The sequence below is a fragment of the Gymnoscopelus braueri genome, assembly GCF_963280865.1.
Source record: "Gymnoscopelus braueri genome assembly, chromosome: 23".
In the NCBI taxonomy this organism is placed as follows: domain Eukaryota; kingdom Metazoa; phylum Chordata; class Actinopteri; order Myctophiformes; family Myctophidae; genus Gymnoscopelus; species Gymnoscopelus braueri.
The window spans coordinates 10,787,905-10,806,262 of NC_137625.1; the positions used below are offsets into that span (position 1 = coordinate 10,787,905).

At 39.8% G+C, this 18,358-nt stretch overlaps 1 protein-coding gene across 4 annotated transcripts; it reads left to right on the forward strand.

Annotated features, from left to right (window-relative positions):
- Positions 1-503: 503 nt before the first annotated feature.
- On the forward strand, positions 504-16,933 carry LOC308079416 (HMG box-containing protein 1-like). Of its 4 annotated transcripts, none has more exons than XM_080420888.1 (13): positions 504-531; positions 2,523-2,638; positions 3,342-3,440; positions 7,469-7,667; positions 7,992-8,118; positions 8,727-8,838; positions 9,412-9,524; positions 10,483-10,639; positions 10,931-11,075; positions 12,044-12,162; positions 12,787-12,973; positions 13,432-13,573; positions 13,900-16,933. In XM_080420888.1, exons 2-13 carry the CDS (start codon positions 2,554-2,556, stop codon positions 13,915-13,917), a joined length of 1,503 nt encoding a protein of 500 aa, XP_080277014.1. In that variant the 5' UTR covers positions 504-531; positions 2,523-2,553; the 3' UTR covers positions 13,918-16,933. The 4 variants fall into 4 exon arrangements, with proteins under 4 accessions (XP_080277014.1, XP_080277013.1, XP_080277012.1 ...); XM_080420887.1 differs by having other exon boundaries at positions 510-531; positions 2,519-2,638; XM_080420886.1 differs by lacking the exon at positions 504-531 and adding an exon at positions 1,597-1,752 and having other exon boundaries at positions 2,519-2,638.
- Positions 16,934-18,358: the final 1,425 nt, after the last annotated feature.

Here is an 18,358-nt window from a genome sequence, read left to right on the forward strand (position 1 = left end):
TAAAGTACCAAAAGTAGAAAGTACCCATTATTAAGTTTTCAAGTTGTCTAAAAATATATACAAATATTTTGAAAATAGCAGATCTTCAAGTAGATCATCTGTTTTCAAATAGCCGATGTATATATAGGGCTGAAGTGGTTAATGTATGTTTAGTAATAATAATCAACAAAGTAACTAGTAACTAACGTTTTAAAATAATTGTAGTGGAGTAAAAGTACAATATTTGCCTCTGAGATGTAGTGTAGTAGAAGTAAAAGTACTGAACATCGGAAATACTCCAGTAAAGTAAAAAAAAAAAACTCAAAATAGTGCAGTACTTGAGTAAATGTACGTAGTTACTTTACACCACTGCAGCATCATAACCCACCCAATCTTTTATTATTGTGGCCATAAAAACAGACTACAATTAAATGTCTTCTCTGGCCAATGGGAACGAGAGTAGCCCGTGATTGACGTTGGGTCTGGCCAATAGACGGGCTCAGGGAAATGTGTTTATACCAGCCCACCTTTCCGTGGAAGACGACTGTTTTGGTGAGTTCCTAAAGAAAGTTCATTGAAATCTTTAGACAAAACACGTTAAATTCGAAAAGTGAGCGCGTCGTGTGGACGTTTTGTCCCCTAAACTAAGCACACAAATGAAACGCGAGACATGACAGCGCGTATATTCGTTGCAATGCCAGCGTTCGAACTGAAAATGTTTCATTGTTGACGTTTGTTTTGTTGTAACAGCTTGCGCAGAATACCAAAACGCTCGCCCCAAAACACAGTCGCCCCCGGGGCAAATCCGGCGACCTCGGAATGGGTCGCCACCATGGTAGTCCTAAACTTAACCACAGTAAACTATCAGTGGTGGAAAGTAACTAAGTACATTTACTTAAGTACTGTACTTAAGTACAATTTTGAGGTATTTGTACTTTACTTGAGTATTTCCAATTTCCATTGCTTTTACTTCTACTCCACTACATCTCAGAGGCAAATATTGTACTTTTACTCCACTACATTTACTTGAAAACTTTAGTTACTAGTTACTTTTCAGATGTAAATTATGATATAATGAAACATACATTAACCACTTTAGCCCTATTTTATACCTAGGCTATTTGAAAATAGCAGATCTACAAGCTCACAACGCGTCGCGCTGCGACGCGTTGTGAGCTTGTAGATCGGCTATTTTCAAATATTTAGTACTTTTACTTTTGATACTTTAAGTACATTTTGATGCCAATACTTTTGTACTTTTACTCAAGTACATTTTTTATTCTGGACTTTTACTTTTAACAGAGTATTTTTATATTGCAGTATTGGTACTTTTACTTAAGTAAAGAATTTGAGTACTTTTTCCACCACTGTAAACTATGCATATAAACCTGACCTTATTCCTAAACGTAACCTCAGTAAACTATGCCTAAACCTAACCTTATTCCTAAACATAACCTCAGTAAAACTATGCCTAACCCTAAACTTATTTCTAATCGCAGTAAAACAAATCCATAAAGAACCGCTGGGGCCGAGCGGTCCGCGAATGAAAATGGGGGGCGACTGTGTTTGGGGGCGAGTGTTCCGGTTATCGCTGTAACAGCTTGCGCAAGACGATCTCGTTCATTCGTGTTGATTGTTTGTTTCGATGTGAATGACACACCACGTCAATGGCAGCAGCGTATGATGCACGGCTCGAAAAACAAACGACAACAAACGGGCAAGTCCGCTTTTTCGTCGACGTGTGCCGTCGGATTTGCACAATCTGCGAGCTCGGTGGGTACTTTGTTTTCGTGACAACACAATTATGTTCGCTTTCGCCAGAGTATTATTTGCGAATCGTGACAAACATTGTCATTACTGCCACTTTACAGCAAAAAGAGGGCCACGGTACACTGTGCTATCCATCGTTTTTTGGTCAAATGTTTTGTCGCAACTTACTTCGAATGAATTGTGGATTCGCTTCTCAGTATTGAATGAATGGGGATCGAGTGCGCATGCGCTAAATTCTGAAAGTTTATAAACAAGGCCTGCATGCACCAGATGATCACATGATAGTGTTGCGAAATTCATATTTACTAGTCCATATTTATTAATCAGCGTTGTTTCCTATACCATTTGACACGTTCAAGTTAATCCGCCAATGGACCCAAATCATATGAGGCAGTTAAAAAGTGTCCTAACGTAGTTATACCATTGCATAATGACCCGTGTCCCTATGCAACCCTTCCCTTTTTAGCCTATACATCGGAACTCGAATGGGGGGTGCTGAAGTTGTGATAGCTGCCGTGGGGGTGGGGTTGTTGCATCAGCCATTGAGACTAGCTATGTCATTAAGACATGGTGAACTCCTGTAACATCTGTTTAAATTCTTAATATTCAAACAAAACTTATTGTGTGTGTGTGTGTGTGTGTGTGTGTGTGTGTGTGTGTGTGTGTGTGTGTGTGTGTGTGTGTGTGTGTGTGTGTGTGTGTGTGTGTGTGTGTGTGTGTGTGTGTGTGTGTGTGTGTGTGTGTTTTTTCTTCTTTCTGTCATGGTCAGAAAGACCAGAGTTGACATCTGTGAAGGCCTTTACCATGGTGTGGGAGGTGGTGACCCCATCCACGCCATCCGGTGACCCGAACCGCCACGACCTTACACAGCCAGACAGTGAACACACAGGTATATGCAACATTCTTACTGACCTGACCAGTGGTTCTCAAACTATTTAATTTCAAGAACCCCCGTAACTCTGAGAGTGTACAAATTGTGTACATTTTGTATACTCTGTCGTGGAGTTACATACCTGTAAGGGTCCATTTGGTTCCTAAATATCTGTAATTTAAAAGTTATATTAGGCAATAGTTCAATACTGTTGCCTTGATCTAGTACCACCGGTACTAGATCCTTGCGTATGATCCCAACGATTTGAACTATCACAGGAGTGTAAGTATGGAAATGGTGTACATTTTGCACTCTGGGACAGTGGCTTCAGCTAATGTTGATGATACCTAAAATATGCATGCCTATAACTGGTTTACTTGGAGTGACTTGTGTAGGGCTGTGCAATATATCAATATTAAATTGATATAGTCTGGGATGTTCGACATCGCAATATCGTGAAATGGTATAATAATAATAATAATAATAACTCGAATTTATATAGCGCTTTTCTAAGTACCCAAAGACCCTTAAGTGTTGTCTTTTACTGTTTTATTCACTTGTGCCTCATTTTATACTTAACCCTCCCCCAAAAAAACAACAACAACAATCATTACAATTCAAAGTATTTGATGAAGAAATATTGTAAGTTGTGATATTAGAATTTTGTCCATATTGCCCAACACTGCTGTAATGTGGTGTGTTCCACCATTTGGACTTCCAGGTATGATGATGGACACAGACGGAGATGAACAGCTTCACCGCGAGGAACACTTGCCCTCCTCGCCCGGATGTCCTACTAGTGACAGTCACATGGAATATGGTACATATACGTACATGAAGAGTATATATGTTACAGGGAAAATGGCATTCCAGGGAAATTGAAAGGGGTACGCTTGTTTTCATGCCCCTCATGCAATTCTGTAGAATCAACGCTAGAGGGCAATGCAAGCCAGACATGAGCCCCACACCACACACGCACGCATGCACAAACCAGCACGCACACACGCATGCGCACACGCGCGCGTACACACACATACACACACACACACACACACACACACACACACACACACACACACACACACACACACACACTCCAGGGGGCGGGCCTGGCGGGCTATGTTAGTGCAGTGAGTGGCACTTGGGGCAAACGCAGTCCCCACACAACATCATTTACGATTCTGTGCCTATCGGTACATAACTCGGACGGCGCTTAAGTCGACTAGCAGACCATCGGCCGGTCGTCGCGGGCACTCGCGCCTGGAGGCGCTCGGGCGCGACTCCTCGGCCTCAAGGTCTGCTAAGTCGGAGCGCCTTCCGTCATGGTCCAAAACTATACTTTATCAGCGAAAAAAAAGTAGTCCGCGGTTGTTTGAAAAAGTAACGTCCCAAGCTGGAGTCAAACCCCGGCTCCCAGTGGTAGTGGGTGGGGAGTCCAATGATTATCGAAGTGCGCCACTGAGCTTTGTACTAGTGGTGCAAAGTAACAAAGTAGATTTACTCAAGTACAATTTTGAGGTATTCGTACTTTACTTGAGTATTTCTCTCATATTATCCATTTTATTTTCAGCGTTCCCCTAGCGTAGCTTCCTGGTTAGTATGTTGTTGTTGTGGTCGTCGTCCTCGCATCAAAGCCCCGCCTCGCAGCACCGCCCCGTGCCTATAAAACAAGCGCTCCCCTGTCAATTTCCCTGGAATGCCATTTTCCCTGTGACATATACACTGTGACTGTATGCCACTCAACCACTTAAACCCTATATACTTTGTTGTACATCATATAGCAAAAATAGCCAATCTACAAGCTCATGGCATGTTTTTTTTTGTGATCAAGTTTTTATTTTAATTTATGTTCACATAGCTGGAGGATTGAACAAGCATGTCAGCTGCACAGTACTACTGCCATTTGGCAATCCCAATGCACATTTGAACTGCCCAACAAGGGGTTCTTATTTGTCCCTCCAGTTAAGAATTTCGCCTACTCCCCACGCTCACCCTACATGGCCCACAGATTGAACAAGCATAGACAGGACAAATAAATGAGTATATCAAATAAATACGGCAAAGAACCAAAGCAAATACAGGTACAAAACTGCTGAAAAAGGAAAAAAGGAAAGAGGTAATAATAATCAGTAAATATGTACATAATGTTAGTAGCATGATTTAAGTTTCTCCAGTGCTGTGGCTAAGATATCAAGCATGTTTTCTTTTGCCCCATTGGTTCGAGCTATAGAGAGTTCCAAACGAGATCATGTCCATTCAAGCTACTTCAAGCTCATGGCATGTTGTGAGCTAGTAGATCTGCTATTTTTGACAAAATGTTCACCTATTATGACATGGCCAGAATAGGGAGGGTAGTAGGGTTCATGTGGTTAATGTAACAATCCATTTGGTGACATTCGTACACTCTGCGTTACAAAGGGATAAATGAACACTGAGTATTTTACTGTGTAGGCTTATTACAGAGCTGCCAGTTCCCTTATGCTTATGCTAAAGAAGTGGGACTTGAAACTTGACCGACCGCACTGGTGATCTGGCATGTTTAGCCCATTGACTATGACCCACACAGTGTAGTTGACATTACTGCCAGCCGTTTCCCAAAGCATATAGTGATTTGATTTATTTTTTTGTTTTGTTGAAGCCACTGGATTCCATTCATTTCAATACGCTATGAAAATCAACTCGCAAAGACTTGAAACTTGTTTGCTTGAGATATTTAACCCATTAAGACCTGAGGCCTATAAAAAAAAAAAATTCTAAATCTTAACGCTTAAAAAAAAATATATATATTCAAAGATTTGCAAAAATGTTCACGATTTTACAAAAATAGCAGATCTACAAGCTCGTAGCTATGAGCTTGTATATCTGCTATTTTTGAATAGCCTAAAGAAATGTAAAAGTGACACAGAACACACTGAATCATAATTGTGCAGTTTATTTTTTGTTAACGTTACATTGTCATAGTGCATTTTAAAGTGCAGACTGATTTTGAAAGATGTGGACGAAAATAGTCCCTGAGAAAAGAGTGATTTTAAATTCAGACATCCATAATGTTTTTAGCCTACAGTGACTCATGTCGCTACGTGAGTCATTCAGGTTAGGTAAGTTTGGTTACATGATTTATAGAGAAACAGTAAGCACAAGCAAAATCTACAATATTTAAAGGTAGGGTAAGTGATTTGCGTTGGTTAAAATAATTGTTAAATAGCTCTATATTCTGATAGTACTCATTGCTATAGAGTGTTTGTTCAGTATTAGGAGTCTCCTTGTCTCTCCACCTCTTTATTAAACAGAAAATGCATTTTCGTTTCAGTTTCAGTTTCATTTCCAATTTTATCCAATCAGGATAGAGAACTCAATCAGGATATAGATTAAACAAGTGAAATTGGAAGTGATGACACTAAGAAATGAGCATGCAAAATTGGAACTGGAACACTATACAAATTAAGCTTAAAAATTGGTACTTTCTCCTGATTGGCTGAGATTTTGACACCTACCGAAAATTTTATTTTCTGTTTATTAAAGAGCTGGAGAGACAGGGAGACATCTGTTACTGAACAAACACTCTATAGCAATGATTACTATCAGAATATAGTATTTTAACCTTTTAACAAAATACTTTTTGTTTTAACCAAAAAATATCACTTACCCTACCTTTAAACAGGAAAATGGTGTGTTTATGTAAGAGATATGACTGAAGCTGTAAATAGACCGTGACGGTATTAGGGACCTTAAAGATTCAAAGATTTTCTCAGTAATGCTTGCTCACAGGGAATGCTTGACTTCAAAGAAAACACGGAAACACGTTCGGCTAATTGGATTCAAGGTATTTCTTTGGATTATTACAGGGTAAACTAATACTATTTACCTTGCCTGCGCTATGAATCCTTTTTTTTTAACACAACCTTCTACAGCTTACCATACTGTATGTGAAGGATTTAGCAACACAAGAGAACTAGAAACCTGATGGCCTTGTATGATCTTCCACAAATCCATATTTAATTTCCTGGCACCCACAACACACTTACTGTATGTCGCTGCTTCACGATGAAAGTCTCGTACTCATCAGGGAGTCAAGAAATGAATTATTTAATGTTTTACAATTGCCTCCCTTATTTGAATAAGAATGGGTTTCATGGTCTTCTAACATGCTTTAAATGGAACATAAAAAATCCATAATCAGCTACCATAAAATCCCACTATAAAACTCTAAACGTGCTTGTGAGACAGTGGTTCTCAACCTTTTCTGGAATAGGGCCCACTTGAAAATCTTGAAAGAGTTTTGCGGTCCACCCGTCTGACCACTTCAGCTGCCGTGTTAAGTGGTCAGATGGGTGGGGCCGTGGCGTGTGCTTTTCCACAGCATGTTTATTTTAATGGTCAACGAATCGAATGTGCTGTGGCTTGGATCAATTTAAATAACAATAACACTTTAAGTTCCTATTTATCAGAATGAAGACTTAATTGTTCAAGATTTTTCAAGAAGAAATACCATGACATTTCTTATATTATTATTCAAATCTTAGTGTTTTGCCAGTTATCCCATTAATTAAAACCGGGAAAGCATGTGTCATGTGTAATTTTAGATTTTAGTGTCGACTATATTCAAAAATAGCAGATTTTTCGAGCTTGTACACCTGCTATTTTTTTTTATTTTGAAATACGAAAAAGTTTGAGAACTACTGATTTAGAAGGCATCTGTAGAATCGAACTCAGGTGTTAACGGGTTATTTGGGGGCCCACTTGCAATATCCTCACGGCCCACCAGTGGGCCCCCGGGCCCACAGGTTGAGAGAGCTTGTCCCCCAACAACAGGGATGATTTGGTGTGGTTGGTTGTATTTCTCCCCAGATGACCTCCCTGAATTGCAGGAGGTGCAGGAGGAGCACCAGGCTGCAGCTCCTCTCTACCAGTTGGCGGCGGGGGTGTCTCACCAGGAGCGGGAGGGACACGCACACACAGCCCCCCCGGACACACACTGGCTCACACAGCTCGCTCACATCGCCACCGGACCCCAGAGCCCACTGCTACAGGGATCTCCGCACAGCAGGTCGGCGCACACACACACACACACACACACACACACACACACACACACACACACACACACACACACACACACACACACACACACACACACACACACACACACACACAGTAAATACATACATTCACACATTATATGCTTGTTCTCCTAGTGAACAGTTTATATACTCACTCACTCATACACACTCATGTTCTCATCTGTCAATGTTATGTTGTTGATTTATACAGTGGAAAATGGATGTCACATCAAATCATTGATATAAAGCCAACTATAGAGACCTCTGCCCTGCTAATGACATTCCTAACGGTTGTATTTTGCCCGTTTCAGGTCCCCCCCGGTCCATATCTTCGGCACCAGCAGTAATCTGCATTCATACGCTCGCCCCCCTCCCACTCTCTCCAGCAGCGCTCCACTGCCCTCTAGAGGCTATGGCAGGGAGCGTAGGCGTTGCAGGGTATGGCCACGTTGCCTATCTCTCTCTCTCTCTCTTTCTGTGTGTGGGTCTCTCTCTCTTTCTCCGTCTCATATTCTACACAGGCCCTTGGGTACAGTGAGGCGTGCTAACAATGCAGACTGTCCCACTTTTAAAACAAGGGTTTGTCTAGAAACCTTTCTCACGACACAAGCTACCGTGTCTGAAGACAAGCAACTTATGTTCAAGCCAAGTAATATCATCGCTGTCGGGCGGAAACCTTGTCTGTCCAAAACTGTTACTTTTCAGGAAATGGAAATAAATAACATGTTTCAATCGATCCAATGTAGATATTTAGTCACAAGCTTTTCATTGGTTATATTATAAAACCCACAGTCAGACTAAACCACGTCTGACCTGGTGTCCCTATTTTCAAAATGAAAGGCTCACGAGTTGCGATCCATTGGGAGCTTGTATATCTTGTAAATGGGCTATTTTCACTACTTGTGTGAGACGCTGTCATGTGGCGAAGTATATAATAGGGCATGCATTTATGAGAAAACCTAAAAAGATGAAATATGGAGATAGCAGGTTTCCAACCCATCAGCGACCAGTAAATCCCATGATTTTCACCTTTTTTCACGCTGTAGACAAGCAGCGAGTGTGGCTCAGCCGTGTCCACCAGATCCTCCCTGTCTGACGACGAAGACATGGGCTGGAGCCACACCTGGCCTGCCACTGCCTGGCACTGTTTTCTGAAAGGTACACTTACATGCACAATGACACATACACTCATACTAGGGGTGCAACTGCTATTTTTGCTGTACCGTTGTATGACAACAAACTAAATACAGTAGGTGTAAGTTGTTAATCAGACAAATCAATTTAGTCGATTTATAAAAACTATTGACATTTCTTTGTGTCTATTCATTGATATGTAAGAAATAAAATAAAAAAACACTTAAAGATTATTTGATTAATCGGACAACTACAATAGAATAATAACTAAGAAAATAATTAATAGTTGTAGCCCCCCAACTCATATTGATGTGTGTTCACACACACACACACACACAGATATTTTAGGTTTATTTTTAGGCTATGTAATGTTATGTAAATGTATTTCACCGTTTGTCTGTTTTCTGATGTTATGTTTTTCTGATTTTATGTTTTGTGTGAGGACTGCGGATGAAAATTAGCATCTTTTCTAAATCCAGTGTATTTACGTTTATGTGACGTTCATTAATATGCTCTGTCCTGTCTAAATAAACAAATAAAGTAATAAAGTAAGTAAAGATGCACATGCCCTCAAATTATTTATCTGTATTTGTTCAGGCACTCGTCTGCGGTTCCATAGGGGTCCTAATGTGGAGTGGCAGGAGGCTGAGGCCCTAGACTCGGATGAGGAAGACTCTGATGTCGGAGAAGAGATGGCAGAGTACCGCAAGGTACGTACAGTAACACAGGCAGGCAGTGGGTCTACTTTCACACTGATCATCAGTGAGTTCAGTGTCAGGGCTGTGGGCAGTAAACATCCTACACAGTTGTGCTTAATGTATACTCGGTTGTGCACCGGTGTCGCATGCGGTCACAACACTTGTATATAAACCCTAAATCAGGCTTCATAGCAGCACTCACTGTGTCAGCCAGGTCAGGTGGTTTAATCTGTTAATGACAAATATTCTGTAAACATTTGTTAACCCATTTAGACCTGGAACACATACGGTATTATATCTTTCAAGCTGGGAACACCGCTGTGTGTAGTTGTTGCTATATACAGTAAATAGCAATATTAATTTTTCTTTTTTTATAAACATTTTTAGTTTTTCAGAAAACTTCAGGATTTAGAAGGCGTCCTCAGATCTAAATGAAACAACTAGATTGTAAAGACAAGGCCATGGGACGTATTTAAATCTGGGATGTTGCAATTATGTTGTTGAGGCAAAAGAACATCTGAAGGAATAATTCACTTTAAAGCACTTCTGGAGGTCATTTTAACATCTACACAGGCCTCAGTGTGCACTCCAGACAGTGTTTAAGTTGCTTGATTCAATATGTAGATATTCGTTTTTTGTATTTATTTCCCATTTTAAATGTATTGACATTAGAAAATAAATAAATTAAACATTTCTCAAATGCAGATATACAAGCTCATAGTGCGTCACTGCGTGCCGCGCTATGAGCTTGTAGATCTGCTATTTGTACATATATTTTTTTTAAGCAAACATTTTTTACTCAATCTTTCCCTCTGGGGTTCCCTGGAACAAAATGTTTTGAGATTTTGGGAGTCCTTGACAGGAAAAAGTTTGAAAACCGCTGACATATAAACATACGTTTTTTAGACAACTGTTAAGATTCAGTTAAGGTGTGTCCGGTAAGTTGCTCTTTACTGTGCTGTCCCTACAGGGCTATGGCTCAGAGGGCCTGTGTCTGCTGGAACACGTGGAAATTGTCCTGTCCGGCCAGTCGCTCCTACAGCTGTCCTTTGATCCCGGTGCATTTGGTCACAGCCAGCTCACTGCTCAGTGCCAACTAGACCATCCCTTCTATGTGAAAAATAAAGGTTTGTGTGTGTGTGTGTGTGTGTGTGCGTGTGCAGGAAAAATGTGTCGGAGTCAAATACAATGGTGTGGTAAAGAGCTTTTGTATGGCTCAGTATATATTTGTCTTTCGATGCCACTACTAGAAAATACGACGAATACAGAAAATAGCCGGTCTACAAGCTTTACAACTCGTCGCATAGAGAAGCATTGTGATCTTTTATATCTGTAAAAAAAAAAAAGTTTGACACATTTTATATTTGTTTTATTAAAATGTTCCCAATATAAGGATGTTATAATGTTCTCTTTCTTAGGCTGGTCATCTTTCTACCCTAGTCTGACAGTGGTGCATTATGGGATTCCGTGTTATGAGGTGGAAGTCGGAGACATGTGTTTACCCCCAGGACACCGAGACGCCATACACACTGATGACTCACTGGTCTTTGACACATTCAGGAGGTAAAAAATACACACACACACACACACTGAATCAGCCTAGAAAGGCCCCCACGCTGTTTTATAATGCTGCCCATTTCTCTGCTTTTGTAGGTCTCGGAACAATATCCAGTTCTATGAAAATATGCTTGTCTGCAATCTTTCAGCCAGCAGTGTTTTTAGATTTCTAACGTTTTCCTTATCTATTAATGCAGTGGGTTATCTAACGATGCAGATACATATAAGCGGAGCGAATTAGCTTTGCTGCCAAATGTTTGCTGCTGGTGGGTGTATCGCCGAAAACCCTTTGCGTAGGAGAGACTTGTCTGGAAATGCTTTCTATGTCACTATTCTTAGTTCAACACTCAGTTTTCTGGTAACATTTTAGGCGAGAAGTAGGCCATGCAGTTGCTTAATCTTGATTAACTGCTAGTTTAAAAGTTTGTCAATAATCTGTAGGAGCTGCAAAAATAAATGTTGGCGGTGCAAGAACTTCCAAACAGAACGTCGGCAAGGCAGTGCCTTGTCGACGTTCTGTTTGGAAGTTCTTATTGAAAAGATAGGGATTTGTCGGAGGATGCTGCAGTCATAACTCTAAACAGCAGTGATTCTCAAACCTTTTCATGTCAAGGACCCTCAAATTGTACAGTATATATATTTTGCCACAGACCCCCATCTGAAAAAATAAAACCCCAGAAGAGAAGATTTGTGTAGGAAAACATTTACAAGCTCGCAGCATGGCGCTTTGAGCTTGTAAATCTAGTATTTTTGAAATGGTTAACGTGGTTAAAAGGATTGTGATGCCATGTTAACTGATTTTGCTGGGGACTCCCTGGAACCCCGGACCCCACGTTGAGAACCACAGTATTGCACCCAATACTTGCTCCAAATCTAGTCAAGGATTTAAGCAGAATGACCTCATTCTACTCTCACGTGAGGTTCATAAAGCAGGGGGGACTGTTATGTGACAGATGTACTTTGTGTGTTCTCAGCTATGACTTCACACCGCTGGACTCCTCCGCAGTGTATGTGCTGAGCAGCATGGCCAGACAGCGGCGCACCTCCCAGTCCAGTGGTGGCGCTGTGTCCCCTGACAGAGACGCACACCAAGGTATTGCTTTTGGACAAGCCTTCAAAGTCTACACAAAACTAAATGCAACTTGAGCCAATGACCGTGGACCCTTAACCACTCTGGTGTTCCTATTTTGGGCACGTCACTATGTCTATGTGCTAACATTTTTTAAAGCTTTTCAAAAGTAGTGAAAATAGATCTTACGGTCTTGCAACTGGGCAATTAACTGAAAATGTATTGTACTTGATAAGTCTTAAAGCAACAGTACAAACATTAACCAATGCCAGTTAAAGTTCACTTTAAAACGTATATGTGACCTTTTTTCTGAATTCTGTAATTAGTCCACCTGTGTTTCCTTAAATTAGTTTAGATATCACAAAGATATGCACGCTTTCATTAGAACAAATATCCCAGCTTTAATAGTTTAAGACCTAATCAGAGAACTAAGAGGGCAGTATAAAGTAACGTATGAAATAATTGTTTGTAATCAAGGTAACATTTTTAAATAATTGTGATATTGATTTGAAGTCGTCGCCAAGCCCTAGTGTCATTTATGATGCGGTGTAAACTTTAGATTGGCTATGTTCGCCACGCAACACCATCATATTACGGAATATAAAATGTGGGCTTAATTGGTTATACTGAATTTCCTTCACTTTGCAGAGCGCCACAGTCCTGGCCCCTCCCACCGTAAGCCACCCAAGAGCCAAAATGTCACACCAGCAGGAAGTAACACGGCCACACCCACTGCCACACCCACAAAGTGCAAGCGGCCAATGAATGCCTTCATGCTTTTTGCCAAGAAGTACAGGGTGGAGTATACTCAGATGTGTCCTGGAAAAGACAACAGGTGTGTATGTGTGTGAGTGTGTGAGTGTGCGTGTCTACATACACATGTACAGTATAGGCATATGTGTCCCATATAATGGGTGTAATGGGGATAGAATGCCCAAAGTGACTTCCTACTGTAATATGAAAGTAATATTCTCATTTAAACACATTATATTGAAATAGCACTGTGGTTTGCATTGAGAAACATCTTCACAAGCAAGGTGTGTGTGTGTGTGTGTGTGCGTGTGCGTGCGGCTTGCAAAATTCTGTGGGATCTCTTCTATTATCGGTAGCCGCCAAATATGTTATTTGTACCCCTGAAGGGTGTGGGTGTATTTGTCCATGATTTGCTGACTGTAATTTTTTTTACAGCACCTTGTAATATTTGTATCCTTGTATCTCTTATGTGGACATAAATAAATGATTAAGTGTGTGTGTGTGTGTGTGTGTGCGCACGCATGCACGTCTCTGTCACAGAGCGATCAGCGTCCTGCTTGGTGAGCGCTGGAAGAAGATGCGAGGTGAAGAACGGAAGGTCTACACTGTGGAGGCCAAAGCTTTGGCTGATGAGCAGAAGAGGATCAACCCTGACTGCTGGAAACGGAAGAGAACCAACTCTGTAAGAACAAACTTACGTAGATCTCATTTGGGCCTCATTTAGTACAGAGATGTCTGTACAGTGTCTCTGCTGTCGGGTAGAAACCCATGTCCAAAATATTAACCTTTCAGGAAATGAAATAAAAAAGAATACTGCCTCATCAAAGTCTGTGTGGGTAAAACCCACACACAGTTGAAAGGATATATATTCAATAGCACTGATTTATATTTTTTTTTAAAAAGCATCTCCAAATCTGAGGCCATGATTCTCAGCAGGAAACTTATTTTAGGACCTAAAATCATTTATTGTGTTTTCCAGGTGTCTAACATCTGTTTTCTATCCAACAGGGTTCTCAGGGAAACTAAGGCTTCAGACTGACAGAAAGACGGCAATTGGCTAAAACTACAGGAGTATACACACACAGACACACACACACACACACACACACACACACACACACACACACACACACACACACACACACACACACACACACACACACACACACACACACACACACGCACATGCAGACACAATTGGGCAACCCAGGTGGAACTTAGGATGTTTCTCTACTGCGATGATGTGTGTGCTTGCTTTCTAACCAAATGAGAGCAACATGCATACAGACACAACATGAAGCACATAGGAAGAGAAATGTGCCTAATCTACTAACTGTGCTTGAATGGTAAATATATACGTATTTTATTCTATATTTTTAATGACCGACTTGCCTTAATCTTCCAAAGCAAGAATTTTATAGTCTTTCAAAAGATGACACATTTTGTAGCATTTTCACCCAAATGAAAAGATGACTAAAAAATAACTGAAACACAGACAAACAGTGAAATTGTGCCCGTGAGCAACTGTTGGTGCCAGGAAGTACATCACAGGGGATAGAAGTACAGTACATAGCTGGTAGGGGTCCAACAGTTTATCAAACTAATTGATTTAATCAATTATTAATAGATCATTGAATAAAATAATCAATTAATAATCTATCCCTATTTTGGGCAGGCAAAATTGTTTTTATTTTTTTATTTTCAACAACAACAAAAATTGCAGATATATTCACAATTTTTGCATGACGCTGTTGTGCAACGTAGTATCAAATAGGGCTTAAGTGGTTAAACGATTCATTTATATAAATTAAAATTATAAAGGGAATCTGAAAAGTAATCTATAGAATAATCGCTAATAAGAATCGATAGTTGCAGCCCTATTACCTAGTAACTAGAAGAGAAAATGCTACATGTGTGTCCTTTAAAAGGACTGAGCAGTCTATTAATTTCAGGTGATTCGATATCTTAGGCTTGAAAATGAGGAACTTGTGGTGCTTTAGTTTTTGCAGAAGTAGGGGTAGAGGTGGTGAATACAGAATTATATTTTTACTAATTGAAATGTTGAGAAACTTATAAAGAAAAAAGGAAAGGACAAAAAAAAAGAATCTTCTCGCATACGTTATGTCTGTATTTGTACTCTATGTATTGCACATGATTAGCCTATATGTAACTTTGTTTTGGCCAGAGGTGAGTTTACTGAAAGCTTTGCACATTACCATCTCAGATTATGGCCTGTATTCAACACCTTAAAGCTGCACTATGTAACTTTCCTCTTCTAACCCGGATTTGAACCCGGTTGCCTGCGCAAGTGCTGAAATGTTATACCATTGAGCTGCTTGCTCAGGAGATAAATTGAATCTTCACCATCGGGTCAAAAATTTGTGTCAGATCCTGTGTCTAGGTGAGATATGACCTTTGACACGATCTAAATGTATCAATAGAAGAGCAGGGAGACAAATTACAACCACCCCGATTTTATACGTTATATTTTATTAAGACACTACCATACAGATTGGACAAAATCCTATTCATTAAAAAAAAGTTACATAGTGACGCTTTAATAATGGGACCTTACTTATTTTAAAGAAAAGAAAAGAAAGATGTAAATTATAGTAAAAGGAAAGGTACCATGATATAACTGCAACTTGTTATAATTGCAACTTAATTGTCCAATTATTGTTTTTTAAACCTCTCATCTCCAGATGATGTAATGTTTATTACTGTTTTAATGAATGAAATCATGTTTAGATTAAGGGAAATCATTTTGGGGTTACTTTGTGACCAGCATAGTAAATATTGGCCCCATACAAGGCAAGCAGTTCTTATGAGACCTGGATATAGCTTAGTAAAAGGTAAGCTTGTAGACGTCTGTCGTAGATTGACAGTCATAATTATGATCCCACTTGTACAAGGCGGTTAGTAACCTCACCTCCTAGTGGCTGAATTGACTCATTATAAACTGCCATTTAATGAACAGCGTGCCAAGACATGATGGGAGGGGTGGGGGGAGTACATTTAGGATCTTTTGGGTGAATTTTCACAGGAATACATCAGATTTGTTCGTTTTTTTCCTAGTCAGTGCAATCCACATGTAATACTTTTCACTCTAGTGCATTATTAAAAGACCAAATCTGGGTCACGTGGTTAAAAAAAAATCAGGGAGTTCTGACAGCAACATGGACTCATTTGCAGTGCAGCCCAAGTGATATTAACCCATGTCTCTGATCCTGTATAAAACATTCAGCTGTCCACACATGTATGAATGTGTATATCAGATGTTGAGTCCAACCATTCACACACACACGCTGAATATGTTATGATTTGTGCGTCAGATCAGAGTTTAAAATCTGATCGGTTCTGCTTTGATAAATCTTGTCTCAAAAGCTCCACATGAGGCACAGAAACAGGACTGTCCAGGCAGATGGATAAAAACTGTGAAAATGAGATTATCTGCTGGGTAATTTCTTTTGATCACATTGAACCTGATGATTGGTTTGCCAGGATGCCATTCATATTGACCACCACAATAATGTTGACATTTAATTTGGTCCATGTATAAGGGGTTTAGTAAAAACCAACAACTGATGTATTTGTAGCACATTGTGATGTATCCAGTGCATAAAGATGCTGGCTTCCTTGTGTGATGGCATTAGTTTCTGTAAGACCTGTCACCTGCAAATGATTTGATTGCCAGATTGATACAACAATGGATCACCTGCATACTCATAGAATACTGGAGCTGTTTTCCCCTTCACAACAGAATTATTGTTAATATGGCCAGGGTGGAATCTCATATTCTCACTGCACTTGGAGCTTTATCTTTATGCACTATATACACTTTATTAAGTTACATGACAGCTATAATATTTACTGAAAAATAAGTTTGAAATGTTTTCCTTTTGACTAGATCTTTGTTAAACTATTATGGTTGCATAGATCATTTTTGTTTTATTTCTCTACTACTATCACATGTGACAAATCCTCTTGAAACTATGGCACACAATGCAATGTATTATAGTATAAATAAAAGCATGAATCTGTAATTGTTATTTCATTCTGTATTGTCCTGTCATGTTTAGAACAGCCCCCACTTAAAATCTCACCTTAAACAATCATCTGACGCATGTATAAACTAGAAAAGTGTGCTCCTCGGAGCACAGGTCTCCGTTAGGGCCTGAAAACTTTGAAAGGAAAATGCAATCTTGTACTAAAGGCTAGGGCTTATATGTTGCATCTTGATCCAAGGAATCCAGCGGAAAAAAAGATTTTGATTGTGCGACTTACGGTTCAAGAGTTATAGACCAAAACATGTAGTGGACTGATGTGGTCCCATCATGAGGCCGATTTAATCAATTTGGAGGTTCTTCCTTGGCCTAGTTGGAATGTGTGGGCAATTGGTCACTGCCAATTTGGCCAATGTGTGCAAAATGGGCCACTCCCGCAAACTTTGGAAGCCGATCATAGCCAATCAGGTTATTATACCTTGATTTATTAACCTGACCTTTTGCGTGTGCTACAGAGACATGGAAGATCTGGGAGAGACAACAAAGTACTTGACCTTTTGGAATTTAGATGCAGAGTGAAATGACACTGGTTTTGAACCACCAACCTTCCTCTTATGAAGCAATGACTTACTTCTTGTGCTACAGACACATGGAAAGCACTCAAAATACTTAAGCTCATAGGATTTAGATGCAGAATAAAAAAAAAATCCAAGCACTGGTTTCAAACTAATAACCTTGTGCTTACAAATCACATTCTGTGTGCTACACAGGCTTGGATGCTACAGGTGACAAGGAAATACTTACAGTAGGTGAATAGGATTTAGATATATTTAGATCTCAGTAGTTATGTCATAATGAACTGTATATTAACCTGAATGATATAACATAATTTAAGGTAAATAAATCACATTTCTCATTGTGTAAAAGGATTTAAAACACAGCATGAGCACTTGTTAGTGTCAGGTTACTTTTGGTCAAAGCGGGGATCGAACTGACAACCTTGGGATCCATACTTCCCCTTAGAAACGCTAGTTTTAACATTTCAGTGCTTTTTGAAAATATTCGCATACATAATTGCTTGCAGCAGGATTTTACATGAAGCTGAGTTAGAATTCCATCCATTCCCTTCCTTTTTCTCAAAATGTCTCTCCTTTTCCCTTCTTTCTTCTCTTTTTCTTCTCCATCTCAAGCATACATGTCCACAGTAAGGTGGATTTTTTAAATTGTGAATCAAGTTTATAGGGTGAAGTATGAAGGAACAGCGAGGTGCCAAAGTTTTCAGATGTACGTTTTAAAAGTTAAATATCTCAAAAACTACAAAACATTTCAAAGTAAAAAGTTCAATCTGAGGCTGATTCTACAAATGCCTTCTAAATCCTATAACCTATATCCTATATGTTACTATATCAAGCTTCTCAAGCTCAGTGGCTGAGCTCTGGCCCCGTAATAACAAAACGGAGCCC

Coding starts and splice junctions, on each gene's coding strand:
- LOC308079416 (XM_080420886.1), top strand. CDS start 1,647: ATGGCAGCAGCGTATGATGCACGGCTCGAAAAACAAACGACAACAAAC. Junction 2,639..3,341: donor GCCAGACAGTGAACACACAG/GTATATGCAACA, acceptor TTGGACTTCCAG/GTATGATGATGGACACAGAC. Junction 12,163..12,786: donor TGACAGAGACGCACACCAAG/GTATTGCTTTTG, acceptor TTCACTTTGCAG/AGCGCCACAGTCCTGGCCCC.